Genomic DNA, 17,961 nt, shown 5'->3' on the forward strand with positions numbered 1-17,961 from the left:
TGTAATGTATAATTTTAAAAACTGAATTAAAAGTTGAAGTACTAGTAAGAAAAGGTATTTGAGTGAAGTTAAAAAACAATTTTCCCAAAAAACAACTGAAAATACAGAGTATTTTTCCCACATAACTCTGACAAATATTGCAGTTGTGAACCTGTTAAATACATAAGTTTATATGTGTGTGTGGGCGTAATAAAGGTAGTTCAAATAATAAACAGATCCATAACATTGAAAAATAAATCATATTATCCAAGACTGCATAATCCTCCTTTTTAGCCCTCGGGGTCAAATCTGGCCCTTGTGTTTTTTCTTTTTTTTGTGTAATTTGTTTTTTTTGTAATGGCTTTTTTTCTATTTTTATGTTTTTGTTTTTATTTTTTTGGCTGTTGTTAATTACTGCTTCCCAAAATGAACAAAAAAAAAACCCAAACAAATTTGCTAACTTAACTTTAAAAGCCCTGAAGATAGTTGTTTTTGGGTTAAATCCAGATTAAAATCCTGCCAGTGTGATCAGTTTTTAAAAGTTGAAATTGAATAATATTCTAGGATTCTGCTACTAAAATATTATTTTTTTTCTTTAGGTATTTGAGTCTTAAGTTGTTATCTTTCTCCTGCTCTGTCTCTCATGTGGGTTTTAGCGTGTTTGGCTTGACGTAACCGAGGGAACGCTGGTCATGTCATTGAGCTTCGGCTGCAGCTCTTGGTCCTCACAGATGCTGAGTGTCTTGTGCCGATAGAAGCATCAGACTGAAAGTCTCTGTTTTATCCTCTGCAGCAGTTGAACCACCCCAACATTATCAAGTACCTGGACTCCTTCATCGAAGACAATGAGCTCAACATCGTTTTGGAGCTGGCAGATGCTGGAGATCTGTCCCAGATGATAAAGGTCAGAGAAGCTGAGGCATCTCTGATGTTGAACACAGAAAGTAGACACCCCAGAAAGAACATCACCTGTTGTAGATGTCTGTTTATGGAGCTCTGACTGTTTTTATTCGAATGAATCTGATGGAAACTGGTCGTGATCTTTCAGTACTTGTTCTCTTTAGCTCTTCTCTTCCTTTCTGTGTGCACAGTACTTTAAGAAGAAGAGGAGACTAATCCCTGAAAGGACCATTTGGAAATACTTTGTGCAGCTGTGCAGTGCCCTGGAACACATGCATTCACGCAGAGTGATGCATCGCGGTAAACTCACTGCTTCTCCTGCTGTTCTTTTCTGTCTTCATCATTCCCATGCTGTTCTTTGGTCTCCGTTTAAGTCAGTTCCACCACGTTTGGTTTTTCAAGTGAAGGTGTTTCATCAACATTCAGCTTGACTATGTGAAGCATTAAAAAAAAAGGAAAACAGAGATGAATATAAGGATTTGAGATTTGTTTACAGGAATTAAAGTCAATAAAATTAGCAGAATAACAGAGATCTGGAGCTCAAATTAGCTTCAAGGAAAATCAAGATCAATGTCACCAACCAAAGGATTGATTTAGAGAATACAAAACAAATTGATTGAAAACTTACAAACCCAAAAGTATAAACCCAACACTACCTTCTCAAAAAAGAACAATGGATTCAAACTAAATGCCAGATCTTCTTTCAGGCTCCATGTTCAACAATATGCAGCATCAGATGACATGCAAGATCTACATGAAAGCGGGCAAACTCCCCAAAACAAGCTGTTTATCATTTCCTAACTGGATGACATGTCCAAAGTAGTAAACATAAACTCATTTTGCACATTTACCTTTGATTCTTGTGGAAATGAGCGTGAAAACAGGAAGGAATTCTGACAAATGGACCAATTTAGCTCACACAGAGTGATTGATTAGACAAAAAGCAGGACTCTTTGCATCTATATTTGCACGTCTGAATGGGAAAGGCACAAATTTCCATCTAATTGGCTGCAGTCAGTGTCTTTTCTCCACATGTTAACAATGCCACGAGCAGAGACTAATGATACTAACATATACACTATATGCCACTTTGAAATGTTTGTGCTTCCATGAGATTGCAGGGTAAATATGGAATTTTAATGATGAATAAAGCTTAAAACAAATGATGTCTTTCTGAATTTTAACTTCTGAGATTTCACATTTTTACAGTTGTCAGCCTAGATTAGGCCTGGGAAGACTTTCTGACTCGTGGGCCACAAGGGTCTAACTTGTGACAGAAGGAGCAGACCAAGAGAAGATAGAGATGGGGTGTGTTTTGGTAAAAGAACAAGAATGAACATGAAATCTGGATGAAAACATGCTTGAATTTTGATTGAAAATGTATACAAAGGATTTAGTTCAGAGCATTTAGGAGTTTTTCATTCAAGACCTTAGCTTTTTTCTCATAGTGTCAATTACACCAATGGGTTGATGTCCTTCAGGGAGAAACATAAACTTAGAGAAAGACTGCATTCATGTGATTTTGGAATAATCGGTGAAAATGACTGTCCGACTCGGACAAACACATAAACGTCAGAGAAACGAAGGTTAATAGATTTATAGTGCGCCATCTACGGGGAGAAACCAGAATTACAGGGAAAAAACATTAATAAGGATCATGAGGATAACTTAATCCAGTTTGGCGGGCCAGATAAAATAGTTCAATAGGCCCCATATGGCCCCCGGGCCGAAGTTTGCCCACCCCTGGCGTTGATGCAGGTTGATCCATAGTGTCCAAAGTGCGTATTGAAGTGACCTATGCGCTTGTGTCACAGAAACCGAGGGCATCTTTTGCATAACAGATGCCAACAAATCTTCGAGTGATGCAGAAAATGTCATTTTTACCACCAGCAGCATTCATTCCCCATGTTGATTCTCTACTCTCTATTGAGTTAAATACTGCAGTATGTGTCTGCTTGCTTTGCTCAGGCTTAATGAATCCTCTGCAAACCCTAAATAAACAGCACACGTGACATATTTGCATGTGGACACAACGATGCGCTACAGTTTTAGGGATCTCAGTAAATCGGCTCCACAATTCTTAAGAATTCTGCCGGAATATTTGACGCAGAACTTCAATATTTTCTGCTACGGTTGTCTGGTGCATCTGTGATGTGTTTTCTGTGTGACTCAGACATCAAGCCAGCCAACGTGTTCATCACAGCCACAGGGGAGGTGAAGCTGGGCGACCTCGGGCTTGGGCGCTTCTTCAGCTCCAAAACCACGGCAGCACATTCTTTAGGTAAACCGCTCCAGCGAGGCATGCGGACTGTCGTACACAACATCGCAAATCCGTTTGTTGAATAGAAGAAAACCCAGTTTAACAGTTGGTAAAGTTGTTTCGGTGAGGATTCACCTGCATTTCTCTGCTGCATAAACTATTTATAATAGCAAAGTCAAATTGTTTGATGTGTGTCTGTCTGTTTAGTGGGAACGCCGTACTACATGTCACCTGAAAGGATCCACGAGAACGGATACAACTTTAAGTCTGATATCTGGTCTTTGGGATGTCTCCTATATGAGGTCAGCTCATGTTTCCTCGTGTGAGCTTGGTTTGATTACATTCACCGTTCCAGCTTTCACACATCTTGTTTTACAAACCTTTGACACGTTGAAACCTCAGAGTCAACCCTGAAGCTTTTTTAAATTCCACTTTCTTAAGATTTTTTTTTGTTTGCTGTCATCTGAACTGACTGCAAAAAGTCCAAACACATTCTGTTTTGGGCTTTTGAATTTTGCACGGCTGCAAATAGTTATTGTGAGGGAGGGGTGAGACTATTTAGAGCTTCCAAAGCAAACCGTAAAAGTTTGAACTCACCTCTTAGATGAAGGAGGACGTGTGACGTGCTGCTGCAGTCTGGACCATGAACCATGAATGGTTCCGTTCATGCATTTCAGAGTATTCCTCTAAAAACCTGCTCTCTGAGCATCAGCCCCTTCTGATCCACGAACACGAGCGAGTTCTCATGAGCTGATGTAGATGCATTGATTTTGCGCGGTATAGACCCTCTAAGATAGGAAACTTTGTGAGAAATATTTTTATTGTTTTTCATTTTTGCTGCCTCGTCATCATCAGCGCTCTTCAACAGAAGCTCACAGACGTTTGGTTTCCTCCTCCTTGCTTTATTATCTACAGATGGCAGCACTGCAGAGCCCCTTCTATGGGGACAAGATGAACCTGCTGTCTCTCTGCAGAAAGATTGAGCAGTGTGATTACCCTCCACTCCCACCTGACCAGTACTCTGACAAGGTAAAGCATTTCAGCGAGCTAGCATATGAGCGTGTCACTCTCCCTGTGTCTCAACCCTTGTGCCATCCTAGGCACTTTAACACTGTCTAGTTGGGTCATCTAGACCCATTAGACAGTGCGTTGAACCTTTTTTCTTCAATGATTTGTGATCTTCACTGGTGTCCATGGATTACATGAAATCTTTCCACCTTTATCCACCTTTGTCATGGTAGGGAGAACACGTCAATGTGAGGGTGGGGTCATCTAAGATAGCACAAGGGTTAAATAAAAATGGTTGTTTATGTGTTCTACTGTTATTTTAAACCCTGAAAAGGATCAGTGGGATGTTTTGTGTTGGGCCACATCTTAAACTTTGTCCATGTATTTCCTACATTTATCAGAAGCATTTTGATTGACAGCTCTGTTTCTAATGTTAACTGTTTGCTTCCTGGGTGGATAATTGTGGTTCGAACTATAATCTGAGCTATAACCCAAATGTTATCACAGTACAAGGGTTTTGTGAGTTCTAAAATTGTAGTAAACAATTGTGGCAAACATGAATTTCAATCCAGGACCTGACTCTCACCTCGTGACCTGAGGAACATTGTGGACTGCCATCTTTGTACAATAAATGACTGAGAGAGTAACATGATTTACTTACATTGTAAGCTTGATATGATGATGTCTTCTTAAAATCTTTCTGTCTATTTCATGTTTTCATGATGGTAGTAAACACACACTAAAAGTACATTTGTCCTGAAGTGATTGGTCCTCATTGGTCAAAACATTTGCAGACACCATCTAAAATTCGGAGCTTACCAGCTTCATCCAAAACCTGACCTCTCTTTTGCTTCTATACCATTGAAATCCAGCAGGAGTTGCATTTTAACTATAAAGCTACGCTCAGCCGCACGCGTTCAAGTGCCCACTTCCAATGAAAAGTCTATGCAAACACAGACACATTTGCGTTTCAGGCTTTAGCGTTCACAACTCTCACATTTACACATCGCTACTTAAGTTTCTACAACCGTTTTCAGGCTCTACATACAAAACGTGGGGCCATAGAATATGAACTGATACCAGGTCAAACTTTGACCAATCAGGGACTCTCATTTGGTAGCGATGTATGGATGACGTGCCAATGGAGGAGAAATTAATAATTGCAGTTTGTGCGCGGCTGGAACTCTATGACATCAAGTCTTTCATAATTCGGACTAGAGCTGTGAAAGAAAAAACATGGAGTAAGATTCTCCAGATTTGCACCATTTCAACTTTTCACACCAAGCCTAGGTGTGTGAAATTTGTTCCCCGCATTTGACCCATCCCCTGGGGGAGGGGTGAGCTGCAGACACACTCAGGAACCATTTAACCCCCCCAATCAGACCCTTTAATGCTGAATGTCAAGCAGGGAGGAATTGGGTCCCATTTTTTTTGGGTAAAACTTGGCCTTGTTTTGAACTCATGACCTTCCAGTCACAGGGCGGACACTGTACCACAAGGCCACTTGTCCAGTGTGAACACTGGGGTAAATGCACGTTCAAGAACCCGTGTTTAGCGTGATCTTGACCGCGTGTCACATGTAAACGTAGCTAGAGACAATAGTGTTCTTATCTTTCTTTGAAGGAAACGCTCACACCCTTAAGGAAATGAGTAAAGCTGCTGAGAATAACCAAACCCGTTTTTCTTTGGCAGCTGCGGGAGCTGGTCAGTATGTGCATCAACTCTGAACCTGACCAGAGGCCAGACATCATCTTTGTGCTGCAGATCGCCAACCAAATGCACGTGAAAACCTCCAGCACCTGAGTGATCCAAATGCCTGCTCAACCAGAAGGTTCGGAACCTGTCAGTATGTAAACTGACATGGCCCACACATGCGGACTGTGGTGCACTTTGTCATCAGTCAACGCACGCCATTGGGAGTCTTCCTCCCAGATCCTTAGAGCCCTGGTTTGAAGAACCTTTTTTTTTTCTTTTTTATGAAACATAGTAATTATCTTGTTTTATTGTACTGTAATATCTGTTAAAAATGTTTAAATGCTTATAAAAAGCGTGTTGCTTTTTGACAAAGTCCTTATTTAGAATAAATCCCTAAAATCTTTGTGGAAGAGTGAACAAAGCTGCCTTTTTATTTAAAATAAAATGTTCTGCAACATATCTGTAAGCTGATTCCTTAACCGATTTTCCACTAGAGCCCCTCTGGCATTCGTTACATTCAGGATAACTTTTGAACTAAATCCAATCCTACCATAAAGCACAGCATACCAAAACGACAGGATGAAACTCCGCTTTAAGGTGTAACATGCTTGACCCCCCATTCAACATATCTGCAAACGCTAAGCTTTATTTCCAGAGTGTAAGCAGGATTCAGTGCGTCTTTAAACTACGGTAGTTACCGGTAACCAAACACGCTCCCATTTGACAGACAACACCCTTTCAGATATACTGTTACTCAACAGAACAAAAACTCACCTCTAGGCAATAGGGGGGAAACTGTGGGTGGGTGGGGCTGGTTTGAGTCAACAAACAAAACATCAGGAAGAACTTAAGCTAAAAACAATGTTTTATCATTCTGTTAAAGAAATAATGAGGATACCATGTTACCTCCCCATGAAACTCCTGTAGAGAAACCAACACAATTTCATGATTTCAATAACAATTCTTCTTTTTTTATAAATACTCATGTGAGACTGTAGCCTTAGGAGAGTTGTGAGCCGACTGGCAAAGGTGAAGAAAGCAAAAGCTTTCTTAGCCTAATGTTTGTGGGGACAATTCATCCTAATCCAGGTAGAAAAACATGCTGAAAATGTCCAAAAGTGTTGGAATCCCAGCTTTCTGTTTTGCATGTTCTCCTCCTGCTTGGAAGTCCAGAGGCATGCCTTATCCCTTGTGCTATCCTATGGGGTCCAGATGACCCGATCCTTACATTGACGTGTTCTCCCTACCATGACAAAGGTGGATAAAGGTGAAGAGGATTTCATGGAATCCATGGACACCAGTGAAGATCACTAATCATTAAAGAAAAAAGGTTCAGCGCTCTGTCTAGCAACGTTAACATGCCTAGGATAGCGCAAGGGTTAAAGGTCATTTAGTTGTTGTCTTATGGGTGTAAATAGGAGTGTGTGTTGCTGTTTGTCTCTGTGTGGCCCTGGATGGACTGGAGAACCATGCAGGGTGTACCTGTTACACCCGTTTAACCGTTGTGCTAACCTAGGCACTTTAACATTGGGAGTTGGGTCATCTAGACCCACTATTTTCCTCAAATCATTGAAAAAAAAAGGTTCAGCGCACTGTCTAGTGGGTCTAGATGACCCCACTCCCAACGTTAACATGCCTAGGATAGCACAAGGGTTACATGATGCTTTTATTTTGACAGGAACTAAGGTGAAGTGTTGTGACTACTGGGTTTGTTTAATGCTGAATCGGCTGGACCGTGGCTGATGCCTTAAAGGTCTGGGCTTCTCTGACTCTGAGGGATTTCTCATTTTTGTTCAACGTTTACCTTTGCATGCAAGGGTAACACAACAGGCAACACCTGTGATGTTTGACAAAGTTGCAGCAGAAGCTAACAAAACTAAATACCAAGATATAATTGTTAGTGTGAAATAATAAGTTCTACTGCTGAGAAACTGTTTTTCTTCTGTTCATAACCGTGTTTGATGTTTACAGGTGTTTTAAATATAAAACATCTGCTGACTTCACAAGAAAGACCTGTTCAACTGTCAGTACAACAAACTACTGTAACTGAATCAAAAGGATTCTGAAGTGTTGGCATCCTGAGCTGTTTCCACTGACTTTTCTGTTATTCTCCTCCACCGGCGTCGACTGAAATGCATGAAAACGTTTCACTTCCATCTAAAACAGTTGTTCATTCTTTGTTCAGAGGTTAAGTCTGGATTTCTGTGGCACAAAGTCAAGCTTTTTTCCAAGACATAAATGTTTGTTTTTTTCCTGATGAGATCCTGAAACTAGAATCTAAATCTAGATAAGTGATCCTGAAAGGATCCAAGTGATGTTAAGCCCTGCTGCTCTCTGACCTTAACTGGGACTGGGAGTTGCTGATGTCAGCTGTGCCTTCAGAAGAAGACACTATGTGGCTGAAATTGTTTGGAATACTTGTCTATAAAAAGCTGAACCTTCTCCTCAAACCTCAACTCGATGTCTCAGACTGAAGGAAAGGGTGGCCCCTTCCAGCTGTCAGTCTTGCAAAATTAGTCCAAATCAAATCAATCAGGGTTTTTATGTAGCATAAAGTGCTGCAGAATATGAAACCTAAAAAATACTTAAAAATAAAAATGAAACCTCCCACCCACAAAACATGAGGGAAACATTGAGCATTAGATTGAACCATTGACTGTATATGAGAACTGGACCCAGCCTTCCAAACAGGAAGTACCTGCTGGCTCCAAGAAGTCAAAAACCTGTAGACTTACTTCTGTAGAGAAAAGAATAGTCATTCTATTGATCAGAGTAACCGTTCTTCCTCCGACACCTTTTTTAAAATCATGATCTTGATTCAAGCGGACCAGTCAGACGCCTCAATAAAAGAGTGCTTAAACATTTGACAGAGTCTCCCTGCCTGCTTTCCAACAGTCCAACAAGCTCCCTCCTGATTGGTGAGAGTGGTTTCCATAGAAACATCAACTCAGACCAATCACTACTTACTGATGTCTAGATCAAAGATGGCACTTTCCATATCGCAAAACAATGGTAACTGAATTTACTTCATTTGGTTGGAACTGGAAGTAAACCATTTTCTATTAGTGCCGTTCTCATATACAGTCAATGAGTTGATCGCTTTCTCATTCTTTCCTATGAGGCTGAAAATGTCATTTTGAAAACTTGAAATCATATCCGTAAATCATAGAAATCTCCTGAATGAGATATTTTGATACCAAAATAGCTGAAAGTATGGAGTTTTACATGCCAAAACATGTTTCCGAAGCATTGAGTGTTCCACTTTACCCTCTGTTCCAACATGGTAGCATCCAGGCCGTTTACTGCTCTAGATTGGCTTTAGTCGTGTTCCTCATCATCACATGTGAAACTGACTGACTCCAGGATTCGGATGATTCATTTCCCCACCATTGTGAAGACAGTAAAACAGGAAACATTCTGACTGATGCACCTCTGTGTTCGGATCAGAACGTCGGACTGAACCTGGTGGACCTTCAGACAGAAACATGTCACCAACTCAAAGCTTTATTGCAAACCATTGACGTACAACAAGAGTGTCAGGAAACCAGAGACTGTGGGCTCAGGAGGTGTCCATGGTTTGGACCGTCTCTTCTAGCAGCTCCAGGTCAAGAGGGTTCACCACCTTGCTCAGCACGGCCGTGGTTCCTCTTTTGTATCTGTAGTCACCGGTTCTGCAAGAACAAAACACAGCTGAGTCCAGATCCAAGTTAAACGTACAGAGCTGCATCACTGCACGCAGACATGCACTGGAGGCATGTGAGGTCAAAGCCATGTTAATACTGCTGAGCTGGTTAGTAGGAGTCTATCAGATCACACCCTGGTGTACTCACAGCTGCACGCCTTCAAGCTCGCCATGCCTTTAAGCAGAACAGCAACAAGACAAGGTCAGCTGCTGCTCACACACACCGGTTCAGGATCTAGTTCATAGGAAAGTCTGAGACCCTCAAAGAGGGTTCTTCTGCATCATGCAGCCAAACATGGCTGCCTTTCATTTCAACCCCAAGCTGATCTGCAATCAGCCACAGTGCGGTGTGATGTCACGCACCGGAGCTGCCTGCTGTTCAAATGACGTGCATCAGAAAAGCAGGCCTGATGTGCAGCAGAGAGTCTGCTTTTACCTGACACCCTTCTTGTTGGCCTCGTCATGGGGCCGGATGTAGTCCACGTTGCCCTTGGTGATGACACACAGGTCGATGTTGCTGCCGGAGCCCAGGTCGTTGAAGATCCCAGCAGCAATAGCATCACGGACCAGCTGCTTGGCTTCCTCCTCCTACGGTGAACAGAACGTCAGTGCAGAGCGACAGGCAGCAGGACTAGGGCTGTGGACCGGTCCAGATCGAGACCAGCGATTCACAACTCCAACCTGAATCTTACTACTTCATCTAAACACCAAGAAAAATGATTTTTACCACTTCAGACTATGTCACACTTTCACATTTTTCAGTCAACTTCATGGTTAACTTCAGCAACAAACAAAACACAAACATCACGATTAATTTGGATCATTTATCCTGAAATGTTCACCGTTTTTCCATCCTCAAAGTTTAGATAATTACAGTTCCAGTCGATCATGAGGAAAGAAAATGAAGACCAGACTTGTTCTGGGAGCTATGACCCACCTCCATGCCCGTCTTGTAACGATCTTCAAACACGGCCATGGCAGCCAGGGAGCCGGAGCCTGAAGAGACAAAACCCAGCTTTGATCAGATATCAGTCCCCACGCTGCTGCTGCTGCTGCTGAGGATCATCGGGTAAGGGAGTTTGATGAAGAAGGACTAACCCATGGTGACATAAGGAAGCTTATCAGTGGAGCCGTGAGGGTAGATACTGTAGAGATGAGGTCCGTTACAGTCCACTCCACCCAGGACCAGAGCGGCACCAATGTAACCCTGATACCTGCACCAACACACAGTACCACAGTCACGCACAGCTGCATTTCCATCTCACTCTGAAAGTAAAGAGTTTCAGCAAAGAGCTCACAAACCTGAAGAGCATCTGCTTGAGCATGCGGTTGGCTGTGGCCACGCGAGGCTGCCTGCCGGTGGACAGGGCGTGCAGCTCCAGGTTGGAGGAGATGATCTGCGTGGTCATCTCGGTGTCGGCGGCCGTTCCCGCCCCACAACAACTGGAACAGGCAGAAAGTTTGAGCTCACACGCTTTTACTGTGGTGCAGCCTGTGGGCTTGTTTCAGTGCTCATCAGAATGAGGCCTGCATTCTGCCGTACTTACTAAATGTTGGGGGAGATGTAGTGGATTTTAGAGCAGTTCTTGTCAGCTACAACCATACCCTCAGTGGCTCGAGTGTCCGCTCCAAGGACAATGCCATCCTTCACACAGATCCACAACATTACTTCAGAAAGAATCAGCTCCATTCAAGTCAAATGGTTTAACAGACGACCAAAAACTAAGAATCATCAGTTTCTGTACTTAGCATAATAATAAAATTCAATTTCTATCTAAACAACTACGGTAGATATATTTAAGCCGTGAGCAATAGCCTGCATAGTCTGCAGGCACGACCCGCCCCCTTTGCCCCTTTTGGATTTCTTTGGCAACGGAGGACTTTTGTTAACCACACCCACATTCCTCATATGTTCCTATCATCTGTCAAATTGTTTTGTTCAGCTTGAGCCCACGATGCATGAATTAAATTTAGTCCATTTCATTGAAAAGACTGCGAGCAAAAGTACAATGCTACTTTGATGAGCTCGCCACGCTAACGCCGTTCAAATTGTACAAACTTTATTTCAAATATTTTTTTTCCACTTAGCTTCCCAAAGATACTCGAGGAGTTTTTGAATTTGTGGCGGGGACAATATTTTCACTTGAAGGCGCAGTAAGAAACAACAAGCATCCTGCAGTCCAGGATGCCGCAGGACAGAATGACAGTGGTTTGGGATAATATTGAAGATACCTAAAGATCATGAGTTGAACAGAAAGCCTCAGTGCAAATTCATTTAGTCGGTTTTATGCAGCATCCATCAGCAATAACAGGAAGCTACCAGCAGATGGCGATAGACGACACTGATTAATAAAGCAATGAAAACTGATTTTCTTCTGTTATCAGAACAAGCAAAGACGATTATGATTATTTACAGCTTTTTGACAGGTCAATCAATATGTGCTGAGTATTTACAAACTGATAGAACAATATGATGAGCTCTTCAGGCGATCGGCGCAGCTTTCACTCACTCACTCACCTTGAACACAACACCACAAATGGTCGTTCCTGTTTTTCTTGCCGTTGGCACGCTAAAGCCCACTTTGTTTGCTTCACTTTCCAAAATAGAATTTCTGGAAACAAAGAAGTCAATCAAACAAAAAGTCATGAGCACTAAAATAAATTGTGAATATTAAAGCCACAATAACAATGGACAAACAGAAATTAAAGCTAAAAGTTAAAAATCAGAGTGGAGGATTTACAATCCACCTTAACAACTAACATAACTTTACTTTGAATATGTAAAAATTGAAATTCTAGTTTTCTTCACTGTGTGGCATTTGAAACAACATCAACAAGAACTCATTTGCCTCTTAATTCAAAGTTTATTTATATATTTTACACAAATGTAGTGACGTTCCGTATCGAGGCTTTGAGGCCGAGTAAAGTAGGGGGTCTTTTGGCCGTGCCAATATCGAGGCTTGCTGCATTTAGGAGAGGAGCTGAAAATGATGACTCCCAAATCCTCGCTGCCCAGCTGTACCATGTGACTAATTCAGGAAGTGGTGTGGATTTTGACAGATTAATCCCTCAGACTTCATTTAAAATGTGGGTGTTTGATGGAGAGCTCTGGTCAGTGAATTTGTTGTTTTTAATTACAAACCAATGATGTGCCCCTAAACCAGGGGTGGGCAATTCCAGGCCTCGAGGGCCGGTGTGTCTGCATGATTTCCAGATAGTCTTGCCCTACTCATGACTGATTACCTGGTTCAGGTGTGTCCAGCCAATAATCTTGCCCTACTCATGGCTGATTACCTGGTTCAGGTGTGTCCAGCCAATTAGAACATGCCAGAGCAGGGTATGCTGGAAAACATGCAGGAACGCGGCCCTCAGTGCCCACCTCTGCCCTAAACTATAATCACTGGCCATATCTAAATGTTATAGAAAGCACAGTCATTGTTCACTCCCCACTAGGAAAGATCATCAATTCCAAATTATAATTTTCTATACTGTCAGTACCAGTAAATACAGATTCACAGCCCCCTGATTCATTTTGGTTCAGAAAGCTTTGGTTTCTCCATCACTACCTAGAACATACATGTTTTGGATATTTCTATATTTTACTGACAGCTTTATTCACAGGTTTTGTGTTAAATATAGAACAAATTTAATTCATATCAACTGATATTTTTGCGTCCAACAGATGTCCCACTCACTAGAGCAGGGACCTTCAAATAAAATTTAAAGAGGTCCAGTCAGACAAAAATGCTTGAAGTTAAGGTCCAGAGAAAAAATGATGTCTTAATATTCAGTGTGATATATTTTTAAGTAGCCGATGATCTGCATGTAATTAATATCTAACTTTAACTTTAAATTAATTCAGTACAATTTAAAACTTTTAGACAGTATTTAATGTCACATCAAGTAAAACACATGGAACTGTGCGCCACACACACACACTCAAACGCACAACAGGAACACTACCAGGACAACTGCCAACATCACCAAGAAAACTATATAACATGAGGATCTATGAGTCCTCATTAGCTTCTTCCACAAACCAAACAAGAATAAACATTTGAACAAATGTTTGAAGTTTTTCAGTCCATCAGGGTTTCCTTTCAAAGCTGCAATATTCCTGCTGAATTCAGCCTTTCTGTAGGAAACATTCCTAAATGTCCCTTTTACAAGTTTCCTCAGTTCAGAAACATCTTCAGCAGCTCGGCATCGTTGTTTGATTGAATCATCATTCTCTGTCAAATATTTGAAGCTGGTTTAAACTGAAGACTTTGTGATGAAGATTTTCCCTTCATGTCAAAGTGGAGGCTAACAACCAGAAGGCTAACTTCAGCCGCCTCCAACTTTTAAGGTGTGGCGGATAAAACAAAAAAAGCTAAATAAAACAACAATTAATAAGAAAACTACTTTCATTTAATCCTTTTTTTTTCCCCCCAACCGTTTTATTCCCTAAATTTAAAAAAAAGATTCGCTGTGTTACCCTGCAGTCTTTCCTGAAAGACAAATAGTTTGCCTTCTTTGTAAGCAAATATAACTGTAAAGCAGCTAAAGTTGAGAAGCTTAAAGACAAAATTTGATTCTAGTGGTTAGATGGAGGCTTTTTTCTTTGTTTTTGAGTGTTTGTTATTTTTATCCATTTGTGTATTTTATCAGATAGCCTTGACTTTAAGCAGTTAAATAGAAGGCCTTTTGGTTCGTTTTTAGTTTGTTCATCTCACTTATTACTGATTATTTCTGTAGCTTTTTCCTAAAAACATTTCTTAGCTTTTTCTGTTCCGACAGGCCCGAACCGAAAAACGCTCATTTTAATTAATATTGTAAAACATGGACTAACGCCCCGAAACGAAATGTTTACGACTGTGGTTTCTGTCTAGCTGAACTACAAATACCAGTTAACATTAATGCATGTTTATTAAAGAATAAATAAATAAACTCAAATTACTGTCGCTTATTTGAAACGAGGAAAAATCCTTCCGGTGATGCCGGCATACAGAAACTCCTGAGTCATTGTATTGTGAACGACACAGAAGCTAACGAGGCCAGAAAAGGACCGACAACACACATTAACCCGGACTAAATAACAGAACCGTGTGTAGTCTGACGTTGTCTAGAAAACGGCCTAAATTATGTTTAATGAAAGCCTTTACCTCTTGCAGTTTTCGAAACTGAAACCGCCGAGAGGAGCCCGTCTCACTGCCAGTGTCGCCATCTTTGTGGATGAAGAGCCTCGTTTCCCGGAAATGAATGCAGCGAGGCGCTAGAGATGCTGCATTCAAAGACCCCACGTAAAACAGGCGCCCGAAACTTGATCATTGGCGATTCGGTCGACGCTCTTTTAGGTTTTTGTCACTGATTTGACCAAATACAAATACAACCAAAAAGGTTGTAAAGTCTAATTGTTGAATCTCAATATTTCTAAAACGCGCATTTCATGTAAAGTAAAACGATAAATTGTAGAGAGATTGTGTTTTTCAAACCCCTTGTCGTATGTGTCGTATAGTATAAGTCAAGCCTGGACTCTTAGAGCTGGAAAATCATAAGAAACTAGACGAGTAAAGATTGAATTGAGTGAATATTGTGATGAAACTACTGCACATATGCAAACAAACATTTATAGGTGTTAGCCGTTTGCGAAGAGGATGCAGATATAGAGATTCGTGCTTTTGATTATTAGAGCGTGAAAAAAACGGAGGAATCCAAATGCATCATAATGCAAAAACAGAATCCAATCTGTGAGTTAACCCAGAAGTACTTAGTCCATCCTTTAAAGAACATTTTTTTAAACTTAATCTGAAGGAGCTACTTGGAAACTATTTCATTTACTTTTTTCTTTTTCTATTTTCTTTCTTTTACCAAAGCTTTATCCCCCTTCAGAACATAAATGCATCTTACAGCTGTAAAAACCATAGAAACACAGATGTATTCATACCAATTTAAAACTAATAATAGTGAGTTGCTAAATAACTACAACCACTCCCATCAGTTAAGATATATTTTTTAACTTTAAACTTGGGTTTATAATTCTCATATGCATCATAGATTTAAGCATAGAGAGCACTGGTCACAAAATAATCTATTTCTATGGACAGTTGCCACCATTGTCAAAAAGAGACGCTGTAGTTTACAGGAAGTTCAAACTCCGTAAGGGTTTTGTAAATCTGTGGTACTGAAGAAAATTGGGAATTTTTCTGATGGGCAGTTGGGTTGATCAATAGTTGGGCTGAACAAAGCTTCAGACTTTGTGTCACCCATCTAAGGATTTTAGAATGTTGATGTTTATCTACTGTCTGAGCTTCTGGGTCGTCTTCAAATTGGCACTGGAACGTGAGGACTTGCTCTGGATCAGTAATCTATGATGTCACCCATGTGATTCCTAATGCCAAACATTGGGCATGAAATGTCCATTTGGACTGGACTGAGCTAACTTTGCCCAACAGATTGACAGAAAAAAAGAGTGTTGTTGAGTTCACCCAAAGATCAGCATACACACATTATAGAAAGAAAAAAACCCAGAATCATCAAATATGTTGTTACTAGGCTAATCTTGAGATTTTGTCAGACTTAATCCCTCCATGCCTTTGTGGCAAAATCCAGGACTCTACTCAGTTTAACATCACCTTGAATTAGGGGTGTAACCAGTCATTTGACCAACAATTGGATTCAAACTATAGTTTGCGGTTGACAATATGATTCATAGTCGATATAAGTTTATTTTGAACGATCCGATTTACTGACCTAAAATCGATCCAGGACATCTTTAGCCAAAAATTCAACCAGTGTGACTCCGATTTTTACTTTATAGTAAAATAAACCAATTTTTGTCAATCCAAATGGTATTTTCCAATATCAATTACAATCCATTTTTTTCATCTTGAAACCATTTTCCAGTGTTATAGGTTGATTTGATTATCAACCTGCCTCAGACAGATCGATCTGGTTGGATGGTAGAAATATAAATTGATTTATCAATTAACTGTTACACCACTACCTTGAATGGAAAAAACACTAAAGTGTGTTTTTTTTAATAATTGGAAATTAAATCAGCCGTGAAGGGGTTAAAGTTGGACAATGGCTGTATTTCTTGGTTCACGTGTGGGAATAAAATTTGGGGACTTAAAGGAGGCTGCTCAAACTAAATGTTGGTTTAAATAACCAACATTACCTTAAAAACACAGCTGACATGACAGAAGGGACAAGATTCAAAGAAAAGAACATTTAAAACAATAAGAAAAGCAGGATTTTTTTTCTAAGAACTCAGGCTTTACAGCCAACAATTTTTGGATCAAACCTTTTCATGTGTCCAGGGGATGAGCCTCGGTCAAATTTTAGACCATTGCAGAAACTTGAAAACAAAATAACACTTAAAAAAGAACCTTTAAACAAAAGTCTACTGATCCTTGTAATTAAGCAAAGTAGAGTTGATCAGAAGTAAGTCAATCTATTGCTTCATTTAAAAAAAAAGATATTTAAAAAATGAAATTAAAAATATCGCTCTTGCTTCGATTTATTGTCTCCTGCTGCTGGATTCGTCCTTAATCTGCCAGCAGCCCGTGGCCTTGAACAGCACAGGTGCATCCGTCAGGCGAGCTAGATGTCAAGGTCTGCTGATGTGCTTCAGTCAGGTGGAGGAGATTAGATAGTGGAGAATCCAAAAATGAAGGATGCATTATGGTGATTAAGCAGAGCGAACTAACCAGATGGCTGAAGCTGTTATCAGTACCAACAGCTTTAAATCAATAACACAGATTTCATGATGGATGATTTTAACATGGAAGTGGATCTACAGGAACGGCAAATAAAAAAACAACAAAAGAAAACAGGTTTCTCCCCCAATAAATATCCTATAATGACCCCATCAGCTCTTGCTTAATATCTAAAATATATATATATATATATATTTATCAAAAAAATAAAGATGCTGTATAACACAGCACAACTTTTTGTTGTTTCATGTGTGATGGCATCTGAAGAAAACTCCCACCCAAAAGCGTTTTTAACCATACCATGTGTAAAATTCTAATTCATACTTTGCTTTTTAAACCAAAAGCTATTAACTGAATGAATTTATTTTAGAATAAGGATCCTGTAGCACATTAACCATATAAACCATAACCTTTGATGTGTAAGACTTTTTCACCGTAAAAAGGTTTATCCTTGGATAATTTTAAAACATTGGCTTTTTTAAACCAATCTTGATTAAAACAAAAAAAGCAGATTACGCATAGCACTGAATGTAACACAAAGCCAACTTTAAACTACTTTTTCAATTTTATTTGCGGTAAAGGCATTATTTGTCTGAGTTACTGACATAAAGGTATTTTTATTTTAGTCTGCAGCTTTTGAAAGTGTTCAGTATCGCTTGTGCTATCCTTTGGGGTCAAGATGACCATTGACGTGTTCTCCCTACCATGACAAAGGTGGATAAAGGTGGAAAGATTTC

The 17,961-nt window shown here is 40.2% G+C and overlaps 2 protein-coding genes across 8 annotated transcripts in view; one reads left to right on the plus strand and one right to left on the minus strand.

The window, feature by feature from the left end:
* The window catches only part of nek6 (NIMA related kinase 6), a 28,050-nt gene extending 19,377 nt beyond the window's left edge, over positions 1 to 8,673 (plus strand). For 4 of the 6 annotated variants that reach the window (XM_011482027.3, XM_020707848.1, XM_004075047.4 and 1 more), the window contains 6 exons: positions 773 to 883; positions 1,071 to 1,179; positions 3,053 to 3,160; positions 3,347 to 3,441; positions 4,055 to 4,168; positions 5,840 to 5,950. In XM_011482027.3, the coding sequence (XP_011480329.1) occupies positions 773 to 883; positions 1,071 to 1,179; positions 3,053 to 3,160; positions 3,347 to 3,441; positions 4,055 to 4,168; positions 5,840 to 5,950 (648 nt within the window). Of the gene's footprint in view, positions 1 to 772; positions 884 to 1,070; positions 1,180 to 3,052; positions 3,161 to 3,346; positions 3,442 to 4,054; positions 4,169 to 5,839; positions 6,302 to 7,813 lie in introns of those variants that run through there. The other 2 variants (XM_020707850.2, XM_011482026.3) reach the window with 2 other exon arrangements.
* A 655-nt stretch (positions 8,674 to 9,328) lies between these two features.
* Positions 9,329 to 14,795, minus strand: psmb7 (proteasome subunit beta 7). Of its 2 annotated transcripts, XM_020707851.1 has the most exons (9): positions 14,669 to 14,795; positions 12,043 to 12,136; positions 11,072 to 11,169; positions 10,827 to 10,967; positions 10,623 to 10,738; positions 10,462 to 10,520; positions 9,961 to 10,112; positions 9,673 to 9,699; positions 9,329 to 9,513 (listed from the first exon to the last, which is right to left on the minus strand). In XM_020707851.1, the coding sequence occupies exons 1-9, from the start codon at positions 14,728 to 14,730 to the stop codon at positions 9,402 to 9,404; spliced, it is 861 nt and encodes a 286-aa protein (XP_020563510.1). In that variant the 5' UTR covers positions 14,731 to 14,795; the 3' UTR covers positions 9,329 to 9,401. The 2 variants fall into 2 exon arrangements, with proteins under 2 accessions (XP_020563510.1, XP_004075096.1); XM_004075048.4 differs by lacking the exon at positions 9,673 to 9,699 and having other exon boundaries at positions 14,669 to 14,794.
* Positions 14,796 to 17,961: the final 3,166 nt, after the last annotated feature.

The sequence above is a fragment of the Oryzias latipes genome, chromosome 12, assembly GCF_002234675.1.
Source record: "Oryzias latipes chromosome 12, ASM223467v1".
NCBI classification, from domain to species: domain Eukaryota; kingdom Metazoa; phylum Chordata; class Actinopteri; order Beloniformes; family Adrianichthyidae; genus Oryzias; species Oryzias latipes.

Excerpts from the sequence above, each read along its gene's own strand:
- psmb7 (XM_020707851.1), bottom strand. The coding sequence starts at position 14,730 with ATGGCGACACTGGCAGTGAGACGGGCTCCTCTCGGCGGTTTCAGTTTC. Across the intron at positions 11,170-12,042 it reads TTTGTGGTGTTGTGTTCAAG|GATGGCATTGTCCTTGGAGC; the intron begins GTGAGTGAGTGA and ends ATCTGTGTGAAG. Across the intron at positions 10,521-10,622 it reads GCTTCCTTATGTCACCATGG|GCTCCGGCTCCCTGGCTGCC; the intron begins GTTAGTCCTTCT and ends TTGTCTCTTCAG.